Source organism: Bombina bombina, chromosome 2 (genome assembly GCF_027579735.1).
Source record: "Bombina bombina isolate aBomBom1 chromosome 2, aBomBom1.pri, whole genome shotgun sequence".
NCBI lineage: Eukaryota > Metazoa > Chordata > Amphibia > Anura > Bombinatoridae > Bombina > Bombina bombina.
In genome coordinates, this window is record NC_069500.1 from 944,069,519 (window position 1) to 944,083,191 (window position 13,673).

Sequence of the window (13,673 nt, forward strand, 5' to 3'; positions counted from 1 at the left end):
AAATATACAATATTGTGGTGAGGGCTGCAAGCTGTGTCTTAATATATATTATAGACTGAGAGTTATAAAAAAATGTTGTAAGCCCCTTAAGGACACAGCTTCCGTTTGCTCTAATGGCTCCATGGGGGGTGTTCACAAAAGAGAACGCACATGGTGCATGTGTGCAAGAACATTAGTGAGCCTAGGGGTATGTGTAAGAGTGTGAAGGGTGTTTGTAGGGTAGGAGACTGTCTGAGTTTATGTGTGTAAAGATAGCTGAGTGTCTGGGGGTGTGCTTAAGAGTAAGAGAGTGCATAATGTGAGTGTGTGTGAATAGAGTTATGTGTAAGGCAGCATTTAAGTGTAAAGATTGTACCTTAGGGTGGAAGAGTGCCTGGTTGATCTGCATTAGAGCATAAGAACACTAAATCAGCAGCTTAAGTGTGAAAAGAGCTTGTATAAGTTAGACCGTTTCTGGGGGGTGGGGTGAAAGTTTGGTGTGCATCTGTTGGCAGTAATTGTACTTTATTTATTAATGCATTACATTTGGTAAAGTGTTTCAGGGTCTACTCCTGTATATGTTGCAACCTTTTGGTGTATTATACTCATCACTAGCATTAAATACGTGAGTAGGTTATCAGATTGGCTGATTGTTTTGAAGAAAAGACTAGTGAGTGCAAGTTCTTGTTACCTTTATTCAATATTTACTAGCACCCTGGCATTTTGACTTTGAAGTGAGAGTGCTCTTCTGTGGGTTAAATATATATATATATATCCTTATACTGCCCCAGTGACAGGACTCTTATACCCAGCATATATATATATATATATATATCATATATTTTATATATATATATATATATATATATATATGGTAACTGCAGGGTGTATGTGGTGCTCTTGTGTTTCAATATACACAGGTTAGTTATTTACATACCTCACACACAGACTTTAACAACACACAGTAATTCACATAACACACTGCCCTCATCTTGTACATCAGGATGTGTTAAGGTAACTGGCAGAGAGTGTGTGTGTGTGTGTGTGTATGTATGTATATATATATATATATATATATATATATATATATACACACACACACACACACATTAAAATGGGCGGAGCCATCTGAGGGGCGGGGCTTGTGCTCCCCCATCTTCAAAAGTCACCAGCCGCCACTGCGTGAGTCGATGTTACAACTACTTGACAGACGCTTTGAGGAACTTGAGAGGAGCCTAATTAGTGTCCTATCATATGCTTGTGATCACTCACCTCATGTAGAGGGAAAGCGGAGTCCACAGATACAGGGAGTTTCGTCAGACTCATCGCCCGGTGTGGAGGCTATTTAGGGCAAGCAGTTGCAGTTGGCTGTGGAGTCCATTTATGTCTACCCAGAACTTTCTGTTTCCCTTCATGAGGAGAATCCCCTTTACCTACCTGTCGCTACTTGGGTGAGTCAATTACCCTGTTTTCTAGTCTCAGATGGAGGAGATGGGACCGGCCCCTTGAGAGAGGCCATGGAGACCCTGCATGCAGTCAAGGGGGTTCTGATTATTAAAACGGCAAGACACCCGACTTTCCAGCATGTCAAGCTCCTACCTGAAGATGTGCTATACTTGCTTGTGAAATACTGGGGACACTTACAGCAGCTGCTGGTTAACTCCTTCAACAGAGCAGGAGTAGGCTGAATTTACATCTTCAAAGTTTGATAGAGCCGCAAGTCCTTTGTTTCTTTATTTTTTTATTATTCTTTTTTTAAGCCATTTGACTCTTGCAATATGTTTGTATAGCCTTTGACTGGATGTGTCTGGCTTTGAAGGTGATGATTGTCGTTTTTATAGTGGGACACTGAGTTGGAGATCTGAACCAGAGTTAACAGCTACCGCACTCCCATTACTGAAGTCCATTACATTTATCTCCTAGTGCGCTAAATGCATATGACTATAACGTTTTTATGTGGATATCAGTGAATGTTTACAGAATATTATTGTTTAATAAGTTAGCATAACTTTTTACAGAGTTGTTTAGTGCAAAGGTTATTTGTTGATTATCTATCCCTCTGAATTTAGTACCTTTTAACTTTTGAATTTCTGACAGTGTTAATGATATCCTCCATGTTCTGTTATCGGCAGAAGGATCTCAGTATCACAGGTAGCCTGGCATTGTTTTATATTCTTGAAGGGAATTAGGGACTTATTTAGAATGTGGAGACACATAATTATTAGTCAGTACTGCCTACATTTACCTAAAAAAGCTTTCTCCCTATTCAGTGTTCCATTCAGTTCAAGCTATCTCTCCAGCCATAAGACGGACTAAAAAGTATTTCTTCACATGGTCTCCTGTCAATGCCGGAAATCTCCACTAGAGGGGAGTAGAACTCTAAAAAATAATCAAATAAGCCCTTCATAACATTACTCACTGAAGGGATAGTTTTAAAGATAGTGTGAAATCCCCACAATAGAGTGTGAAATAGCCCCTCCTGATTTATTTTCTATAGAGTACAAACAGGACCACATATAACTATATCTATAGACTGCTAAGGACTCAAGAGTGATATTACAGTTTTGTAGCTGATATATTGAGGGGTACTTATCAAGCCGTCTATTTTACCTGCCTTCGCCGGTCCAATACGCCCGCCTAAGCTCGCCTACCATCGCCGCCGCGGACCTGAATATGTTCGCCTAAGTTATCAAAAAAGCTGTCAAAAAGCCGTGCACCAAGTACCGGGCGATGAGCAGCGGACTGTGATAGTTAGCACACATCCGATCTCGCTGCTCTTCGGCTTTTTGACAGCTTTATTGACAAGCTGTCACTAAGCACCCACACTAACTATACTGTTCTACCCCCTATACCGGCGCCCCCGGAGCCCCCCGCAACTGAATAAAGTTATTAACCCCTAAACCGCCGCTCCTAGACCCCGCCACAACTCTTATAAATGTATTAACCCCTTAACCTCCGCTCCCGGACACCGCCGCCACCTACATTATACCTAGTAACCCCTATCCTGCCCCCCCATACCACCGCCACCTAGAATTAAGTTATTAACCCCTATCCTGCCGATCCCGTACTTCGCTGCACCTAAATAAATAGTTTAACCCCTAAACTGCCGCTCCCGGACCCCGCCACAACCTTTCTTAAACTTATTAACCCCTAATCTGCCCCCCTACACCGTTGCCACCTATAATAAAGTTATTAACCCCTATCCTGCCCCCCCTACACCGCCGCCACTGTAATGAAATTATTAACCCCTAAACCTAAGTCTAACACTAACCCTAACACCCCCCTAACTTAAATATTAATTAAATACATCTAAATAATATTTATCTTATTAACTAAGTTAATCCTATTTAAAACTAAATACCTTTAAAATAAACCCTAATATAGCTACAATATAAATAATAATTATATTGTAGCTATCTTAGGATTTATTTTTATTTTACAGGCAACTTTCAATTTATTTTAACTAGGTACAATAGCTATTAAATAGTTATTAACTATTTAATAGCTACCTAGTTAAAATAAAGAGAAATTTACCTGTAAAATAAATCCTAACCTAAGTTACAATTACACCTAACACTACACTATACTTTAATAAATGAATCCTATTTAAAACTAAATACTTACCTGTAAAATGTAATAATTACATTGTAGCTATTTTAGGATTTATATTTATTTTACAGGTAACTTTGTATTTATTTTATCTAGTTAGAATAGTTATTAAATAGTTATTAACTATTTAATAACTACCTAGCTAAAAGAAATACAAAATTACCTGTAAAATAAATCCTAACCTAAGTTACAATTAAACCTAACACTACACTATCATTGAATAAATTACCTACAAATAACTACAATTAAATACAATTAAATAAACTAACTAAAGTACAAAAAATAAAAAAAGCTAAGTTCCAGAAAATAAAAAAAATAAGTTACAAACATTTAAAAAATATTACAACAATTTTAAGCTACTTACACCTAATCTAAGCCCCCTAATAAAATAACAAAGCCCCCCAAAATAAAAAAATGCCCTACCCTATTCTAAATTAAAAAAAGTTACCAGCTCTTTTACCTTACCAGCCCTTAAAAGGGCCTTTTGTGGGGCATGCCCCAAAGAATTCTGTTCTTTTGCCTGTAAAAGAAAAATACAACCCCCCCAACATTAAAACCCACCACCCACGTACCCCTAATCTAACCCAAACCCCCCTTAAATAAACCTAACACTACCCTGCTGAAGTTCATCCTACCTTGAGTCGTGTTCAGCCAGCCGACCACCGGTGGAACCGAAGAGGAGATCCGGAGCGGCAGAAGTCATCATCCAAGGGGCGCTGAAGAAATCTTCCATCCGATGAAGTCATCATCCAGGCGGCGCTGAAGAGATCTTCCAACCGGGCGTTGTCATCTTCCAAGCGGCATCTTCAATCTTCTTTCTTCCAGATCCATCTTCATCCTGCCGACGCGGAACATCCTTCTTCCCCGACGGCCGACGACTGAATGAAGGTTCCTTTAAGGGACGTCATCCAAGATGGCGTCCCTTCAATTCCGATTGGCTGATAGGATTCTATCAGCTAATCGGAATTAAGGTAGGAAAAATCTGATTGGCTGATGCTATCAGCCAATCAGATTGAAGTTCAATCCGATTGGCTGATCCAATCAGCCAATCAGATTGAGCTTGCATTCTATTGGCTGTTCCGATCAGCCAATAGAATGCGAGCTCAATCTGATTGGCCGCCGGGGAAGAAGGATGTTCGGTGTCGGCGGGATGAAGATGGATCCGGAAGAAAGAAGATTGAAGATGCCGCTTGGAAGATGACATCGCCCGGTTGGAAGATCTCTTTAGCGCCGCCTGGATGATGACTTCATCGGATGGAAGATTTCTTCAGCGCCCCTTGGATGATGACTTCTGCCGCTCCGGATCTCCTCTTCGGTTCCATCGGTGGTCGGCTGGCTGAACACGACTCAAGGTAGGATGATCTTCAGGGGGGTAGTGTTTGCTTTATTTAAGGGTGGTTTGGGTTAGATTAGGGGTATGTGGGTGGTGGGTTTTAATGTTGGGGGGGGGGTTGTATTTTTCTTTTACAGGCAAAAGAGCTGTTTTCTTTGGGGCATGCCCCGCAAAAGGCCCTTTTAAGGGCTGGTAAGGTAAAAGAGCTGGTAACTTTTTCATTTAGAATAGGGTAGGGCATTTTCTTATTTTGGGGGGCTTTGTTATTTTATTAGGGGGCTTAGATTAGGTGTAAGTAGCTTAAAATTGTTGTAATATTTGTTAAATGTTTGTAACTTATTTTTTTTTATTTTTTGTAACTTAGCTTTTTTTATTTTTTGTACTTTAGTTAGTTTATTTAATTGTATTTAATTGTAGTTATTTGTAGGTAATTAATTTAATTAATTTAATGATAGTGTAGTGTTAGGTTTAATTGTAACTTAGGTTAGGATTTATTTTACAGGTAATTTTGTATTTCTTTTAGCTAGGTAATTATTAAATAGTTAATAACTATTTAATAACTATTCTAACTAGCTAAAATAAATACAAAGTTACCTGTAAAATAAATATAAATCCTAAAATAGCTACAATGTAATTATTAATTACATTGTAGCTATCTTAGGGTTTATTTTACAGGTATTTAGTTTTAAATAGGAATAATTTATTAAAGTATAGTGTAGTGTTAGGTGTAATTGTAACTTAGGTTAGGATTTATTTTACAGGTAAATTTCTCTTTATTTTAACAAGTTAGCTATTAAATAGTTAATAACTATTTAATAGCTATTGTACCTAGTTAAAATAAATTGAAAGTTGCCTGTAAAATAAAAATAAATCCTAAGATAGCTACAATATAATTATTATTTATATTGTAGCTATATTAGGGTTTATTTTAAAGGTAAGTATTTAGTTTTAAATAGGATTAGCTTAGTTAATAAGATAAATATTATTTAGATGTATTTAATTAATATTTAAGTTAGGGGGTGTTAGGGTTAGGGTTAGACTTAGGTTTAGGGGTTAATAATTTTATTACAGTTGGCGGCGGTGTAGGGGGGCAGGATAGGGGTTAATAAATGTATTATAGGTGGCGACGGTGTAGGGGGGCAGATTAGGGGTTAATAAGTTTAATATAGGTGGCGGCGGGGTCCGGGAGCGGCGGTTTAGGGGTTAAACTATTTAGTTGCGGCGGGGTCCGGGATCGGCAGGATAGGGGTTAATAACTTAATTCTAGGTGGCGGCGGTATAGGGGGGGCAGGGTAGGGGTTACTAGGTATAATGTAGGTGGCGGCGGGGTCCAGGAGCGGCGGTTTAGGGGTTAATACATATATTATAGTCGCGGCGGGGACAGGGAGTGGCGGTTTAGGGGTTAATAAGTTTATTATAGTGGCGGCACGGTCCGGGAGTGGCGGTTTAGGGGTTAATAAGTTTATAGTTGTGGCGGGGTCCGGGAGCGGCGGTTTAGGGGTTACTAGGTATAATGTAGCTTGCGGTGGGCTCCGGGAGCGGCGGTTTAGGGGTTAACATATTTATTATAGTGGCGGTGGGCTCCGGGAGCGGCGGTTTAGGGGTTAATAAGTTTATTATAGTTGCGGCAGGGTCTGGGAGCGGCAGTTTAGGGGTTACTAGGTATAATGTAGCTTGCGGTGGGCTCCGGGAGCGGCGGTTTATGGGTTAACATATTTATTATAGTGGTTGTGGGCTCCGGGAGCAGCGGTTTAGGGGGTAATACATTTATTTAGTTGCGGCGGTGTAGGGGGGGCAGATTAGGGGTGTTTAGACTCGGGGTACATGTTAGGGTGTTAGGTGTAGACAGCTCCCATAGGAATGAATGGGATGTCTGGCAGCAGCGAACATGAACTTTCGCTATGGTCAGACTCCCATTGATTCCTATGGGATCCGCCGCCTCCAGGGCGGCGGTTTGAAAACCAGGTACGCTGGGCCGGAAAAGTGCCGAGCGTACCTGCTAGTTTTTTGATAACTAGCAAAAGTAGTCAGATTGTGCCGAACTTGTGTGCGGAACATCGGGAGTGACGTAAGAATCGATCTGTGTCGGACTGAGTCCGGCGGATCGAAGCTTACGTCACAAAATTCTACTTTTGCCGGTATCTAGGGCTTGATAACTAAGGCGAATCAGCCTCGCCTCAAATACGCTGCGGAATTCCAGCGTATTTGAGGTAGACACGTTGATAACTACCCCTCATTGGCTATTAATGAGTACCCATGGTTCTGATTTTATGGCATAGATTTGCCTATCACAGTTTATAGCCATGTATATATTCTCTACCTGTGAACCAAAAATGACTAATACATTACTAGTGCCATATATAATTGTACAGTATAGTTTGCTTTATCAGAATATGCGCTATTGTTAATTTTCTTTTATACCTTGGAAAATTTATATATGCGAACAGCTATTGATATGTGGTTTCATGAATATGTGTGTATACAAGCTTACATTTATATGTGTTGCGCCAATATTATATATCCTTCCACATAAGTAGATGGGTATAATGTGGTTATCTAGTGGTTCTTGTTTCCTAAGTTTATAGTTTAGTTATTTATATCTATCATCTGCAATGCTGTGTATAAGAATGATGTATTTATGTTCTCTTATTTCTTACCTAGTTTATGGGCCCAAAAGTGGCCCTATATTGCAGGACAAATTATGATGGTTCAGGTTTACTCTGTTCTTTCAAATAAAAAAAGGTAAAATGAGGTTAATTATCCGGGACCCAAGAGTGGTTCCTTTGATTTCAGGCTAGCCTCTGCAACGTTAATAATTTTATGTTAATATGAGGTCCAAAAGTGGCTTTATCTATCATAGTGGGGGCTTATAGCGCTTGTGGCAACTATATATGTATACAAATGTTCAAGATAACGGTCATGTTAATGTGTAATGTTTATTCTGTCAGATCTACCTTACTTATACTTCTGGAAACATTTCTTTTGTTTTATGATGATACATATTATATGTATGCCTTGCAATATACCTCAATAAAAATATTTAAAACCTTAACAAAGTTTGTAATGGCAGGTTAAGAAGAGAAAGGGACTTGTCCAATTCTGCAACATCCCTAAATAACATTACTTAAGAATGATTCAATCTTTATTAGAATTTGAATCATTTCTAGATTCAGAACTAGTAAGACTATTGCACTATATAGCGATACTATTTTATTGTACTAATATTCTATGTTAAAATAAAGCCATTTGACAGATTACTCTCTTCCTTATGGTCCTATTTTGGTATTGGCTAAATAAATGATACTTTAGTTTGAAAATGGAACTTATTTTAAAACAAGTAAGCTGAGATTGTTTTGAAAACCACTTCCATGGTTGCTGGTTTGGCATTCTGTATTGCTAGGTGATGCATTACATCTGCAATTTATATTTGGTGAAAAATCCTTTAATAGATTTACTCTTGAGGGCTGATTTAACAATGTGCAGGTGGACATGATCCACCACACATCGATAAATGCAGACAGCATTCGCTGTCGGCATTTATCATTGCACAAGCATTTCTAGTAAAATGCTTGTGCAATGCTGTCCCCTGCACATTCACAGCCAATCGGCTGCTACAAGGGGGTGTCAATCAACCCGATCGTATCCGATCGGGCTGATTGCTGTCTGTCCCCCCAGAGGTGGCGGACGAGTTAAGGAGCAGTGGTCTTAAAGGGACATTTAACACCTGCTGAAAATGGCTAAAACCTACTTTATCTTATTAATAAAAATAAAATAATCACTGCTGTCTATTTTATTTGTTCCTCTTACCCCAAACTGATGACGAAGATTGTTTTGAAGTACAGTGTTGATCTAGTGCTTGATTCTACTATGTAAGCTGCCATATTGGAACATACCTTACAGGGGCACAGTAGTCACATGCTCATGATACAGTGACATGACACACACAGCATATTATTTGTTACATATAACTTAGAGAATCACATCTGTTTGAGCTGCATTGTCTGAAGATATTTATTTGTCACTCATAGTCTAAATGTATAAGCTTTCCCCAACTATTTATATTCACACATTTATGTAGCACAATTTAAATAAAATGCTTCATAAGCAATTTACTCTTGCCCACAAGTTTTATGCTCTAGTCTAATCAAAAGCCCTTTGCCGTTTTCAGACACTATTATAAATCATGAGGGAGAGGGTGGCTCTCAGACACGCTGGATATACTCTGTGGCCGTGCAGAAGATTTCTGCCTCTCATGAACTCTCCTGCTTATGTAAAGCTCTTGTACCAGCTAACTGATCAGTTAGTAATGATAATCTGTTTTATTTACCAGTGTGAACTGCTCCTGTCACACCCTCTGCCAAGACACAGTCACTAGAGCAGAACTGTGTCTGTGATCATCAGAGGGTGTGACTAGGGTTGCCACCTGTCCCTTAAAATACAGAACACTTATAAGTTATACATGTTGCAGGGTGTGCAGGGAGGAAAATGAATGAACAGAAACACAATACATGTTCCTCCCTGCACACCCTGCAGCATGTGTAACTCATAAGTGTCCAGGAAAACATGGCTGAGGTGGCAACCCTAGGTGTGACAGGAGCAGATCACACTGGTAAATAAAACAGACGATCATTACTAACTGATCAGTTAGCTGGCTCGAACAAGTGCTTTACATAAGCAGCGCAGGAGAGGTCATAAGAAGCATAAATCTTCTGCAGCGTGTCTGAGAGCCTCCCTCTCTCCCTCACGGAGCTTACAAATGATTTGCGACAATAGTGCCTGAAAACTGCACACAGCGTTTTTTAGCTTAGAGCATATATCTTGTGGGCAGTAAGAGTAAAACTGTGGGGGCATTAAAAACACTAACAGTGCTTATAAAGCATTTTATTTCAAATGTGCTGCATAATGTGTGTGAATATAAACAGAGGGAGAAAGCTAATTCATTTACACTGTGACAAATAAATATGTATCTTCAGAGACTGCAGCTCACACGCTGCAGATGCTGTGGGTGTCATGTGACTGCATTATGAGCATGTGACTACTGTGCCCCTGAAACGTGCGTTACAATATGGCAGCTTATATAGGAAATCAAGCACTGGATCAACACTGTACTTCAAAACAATCTCCTTCAACAGTTTGGGGTAAGAGGAACAGAAAAAATAGACAGCAGTAATTATTTTATTTTTATTAATAAGAAAAAGTAGGTTTTAGGGATTATTAGAATGCAGGTGTTAAGTGTCCCTTTAAGACTGCTGCTTCTTAACTCCTGTTTTCGGCGAGCCTGAAGGCTCGCGCAGAAGCAGGTGCATACGTGGCATGATAAATCGACCCCGCCAGATAGATTTAGATTGTAGGCTAAATGTATTTATAAAACCCCAAATTTTCTTTCATGATTTAGATAGAACGTGCAATTTTAATTGACTTTCCATTTAACTTCTGTTATCTTATTTACTTCGTTTTCTTGGTATCCTTTGTTTAAAAACATACCTAGGTAGTCTCAGGAGCAATGCACTCTCATTGGCACTGCTAACTTCCATAAGTGCATTATTGCTCCTTCAACAAAAGCTATCAAGTAAATGAAGCACATTAGATAATAGAAGTGCATTGTATAGTTGTTTAAACTTGTATGTTCTATTTGATTTATGAGAGAACAAATATGATGTTTCTTTTGAACATCTAATTAACCCAATAAGAATCATGCTTGGAAATTCCTGTATTTCATCCTCAGTTTTTGTATTAAAGATCAATTTTGAGTCTCTGACATATCTCATTCTATCTCCAGTGAAGGGGTGACATGGCTCTATTGCATTTTTTTGTCTGGTTCCAGTCATTAGAGCAGCCTGACCCACACTATGTAGTAGGAAAATAATCATCAGAAAGCTGCAAACTCGCAATCAGTAGGAGATTCAGGGTCAGGTGTGAATATGAGGCTAATGTAGGGACTGCAGGGCCAAAAGTCTGATTGGTTGTAGGCTTTTGGCTGACAGAGGAGCTGCAGGTTTATTAAGGTCTGCTCTAAGGTCCTATGTGACTTATAGCAAGGATGCAAGGACAGAGTTCTGGTCAGATGTAGGTGTGCAGCTGATGGAGGAGCCTGAGAGAGGCTACACGTAATAGTCCATAAGAAGTCTCATAGATAACACATTAGGGAAATCCATCCAATTAACCCATCCACTGCCAGCACAGTGTTGCATTGAAGGCATTCTGACAGCAGTACAGTTAATAACAAATTGTAAGTCTTAGAGTCAGCACATTCTGGTTTATAGTTGTGCTAATGGAGGGTAAAAATATATAGATCTCATGGCTACAAGGACAAATGAAAAAAGGTAGTCAAGGTCTATGTTGAAGCAGGGAATCACATATTTTTTGTTGTAGATTCAGCTTGTGAAAGGATAGTTATGCTAAATGTATCACCCTCTGATGGCAAAATCACTGCCTGACTCTATGAGGCAGAATTATCAAGCCATCAACTATGCTGACCAATACACTCACCTAACATCGCGGCCGCGGACCTGAATACGATCTCCATATTTATAAAAAAAAGCAGGGCAAAAAGTCACGCACCAAGTACGGGTGATTGAGCTTGCATTCTATTGGCTGATTGGAATAGCCAATAGAATGCAAGCTCAATCGTATTGGCTGATTGGATCAGCCAATAGGATGAAAGCTCTATCCTTTTGGCTGATTGCAACTGCCAATAGGATTTTTCCCCTTTAATTGCTATTGGCTGATAGAACTCTATCAGCCAATCGGAATGTAAGGGATGCCATCTTGGATGACGTACCTTAAAGGGAAACTTCATTCTTCGTTGACCATCGTAAGAAGAGGACGCTCTGCGCCGGATGTCTTGAAGATGGAGCCGCTCCGCGCCGGATGGATGAAGATAGAAGATGCCGTCTGGATGAAGACTTCTGCCCGCTTGGATGAAGACTTCGGCCCTGCTTGGATGAAGACTTCTGCTGGCTTCGATGAGGACTTTTGCCGCTTGAATGACGATGGATGTCCGGTCTTCGAAAACTGTAAGTGGATCGTTAGTGTTAGTTTTTTTTAAGGGTTTATTGGGTGGGTTTTATTTTTAGCTTAGGGTTTGGGCAATGAAGAGAGCTAAATGCCCTTTTAAGGGCAATGCCCATACAAATGCCCTTTTCAGGGTAATGGGGAGCTTACGTTTTTTAGATAGGGTTTTATTTGGGGGGGTTGGTTGGTTGGTTTTTTTACAAGTAAAAGAGCTGATTTCTTTGGGGCAATGCCCTGCAAAATGCCCTTTTGAGGGCCATTGGTAGGTTAGTGTAGGCTAGGGTTTTTTTTTTATTTTGGGGAGTCTTTTTTATTTTTATAGGGCTCTTAGATTAGGAGTAATTGTTTTTTATTTTTGATACTGTGGTTTTTTTATTTTTTTTGTAACTTAGTGTTTTTTTTTTTTAACTTAGTTGTTATTTTTTTGTAATTTAGTGATTTTTAATAGTAGATTTAAATAACTTGAGTAGGGTTAGGTTTTTAAATATGTGTTCTAGTTAATTTAATTGGTAGCTTAATGTAATTTTAGTACAATAGTTAGGGTAGGGTAATTAATAGTTTAATATAGTTTAATAGTTAGGGTAGGTTAATTAATAGTTTAATATAGTTTATTTTAATTCTAAAGGTAAGTTTAAATGTATTATAAGATAGGGATGAGGTAATTATAATGTAAAGTTAGCGGATTGTTAGGTTTAGGGGTTAATAACTTAATTTAGTTTATGGCGATGTGGGGGGCTGGCGGTTTAGGGGTTAATACATTTATTTAGTGGCGGTGGGGTCCAGGAGCGACGGGATAGGGGTTAATAGCTTTATTAAGGTTACAGCGGGATAGGGGTTAAACATTTCAGTATAGTGGCGGTGTTTAGTGACAGGATATAAATAAAGTTGGGAAAAAGCCGAATAGCAGCGAAATCGATGACTGTTAGTTAACAACAGTCCGCTGCTCATCGCCCCCTACTCGGTGCGCGGCTTTTTGCCGGCTTTTTTTAATAAATATGGAGATCGTATTCAGGTCCACGGCCGCGATGTTAGGCGAGCTTATTGGTCCCGGCGAATGCAGCATAGTTGACGACTTGACAATTCGGCCTCATAGGTTTCTATAAATGTGAATTGGAACCTATAGTTGAATACTACACTGATTCAGTTAGTTTAAAAAAACAAAATATTGTGTAGACAAATTGTCTTTCATAATGGGCATTATCAAAGCAATAATAATAATAAAACAGTCATGATTTATTTAATAACAGAAGTCAAATACTGTTTGAACTTTCTTTTTTAATAGTTTCAGCAAAAATAATTCAATTAAAAAGTAAATTATAATAGATAGATGTTTAAAAAAAGAATTCCAAGAGAGTGTAATGTATAAATATATCAGTCCAATCACATCGGCTCGTCTTTCTTTGCATCTTCTTAACACATAATCATCCTGAAGATTCCTCTCAGTAGGATTTGTTGGAAACCAATGAAAGTACAGGAACCAAACGAGCATTAACATGAAGAGGAAATCTCTGAACTGCCAAAATGTTGTCATTAAACTATGGATTGAAAGAAAAATAAAATAACCTTAGTATAAACATGAATACCAAAAAGTGTATGCATTTTTATCAGGCAATTTGTAAAATAAAATATATAAATATGTTCCTCCTTGTCTTTTATATAATAATTAATTGGTCTCTATAGCTAGGATCATTTCCCTTTTATTACAAGAATAGGAAAAAAACAAAACACATATATATAT

General features: G+C 38.7%; 1 protein-coding gene across 1 annotated transcript in view; it reads right to left on the minus strand.

Annotated features, from left to right (window-relative positions):
• Positions 1–13,190: 13,190 nt before the first annotated feature.
• Positions 13,191–13,673, minus strand: part of LOC128648123 (cubilin-like) — a 161,045-nt gene continuing 160,562 nt past the window's right edge. The window contains exon 21 of the mRNA XM_053700786.1: positions 13,191–13,470. Within this exon, the coding sequence (XP_053556761.1) occupies positions 13,466–13,470 (5 nt within the window). The 3' untranslated portion in view covers positions 13,191–13,465. The remainder of the gene's footprint in view (positions 13,471–13,673) is intronic.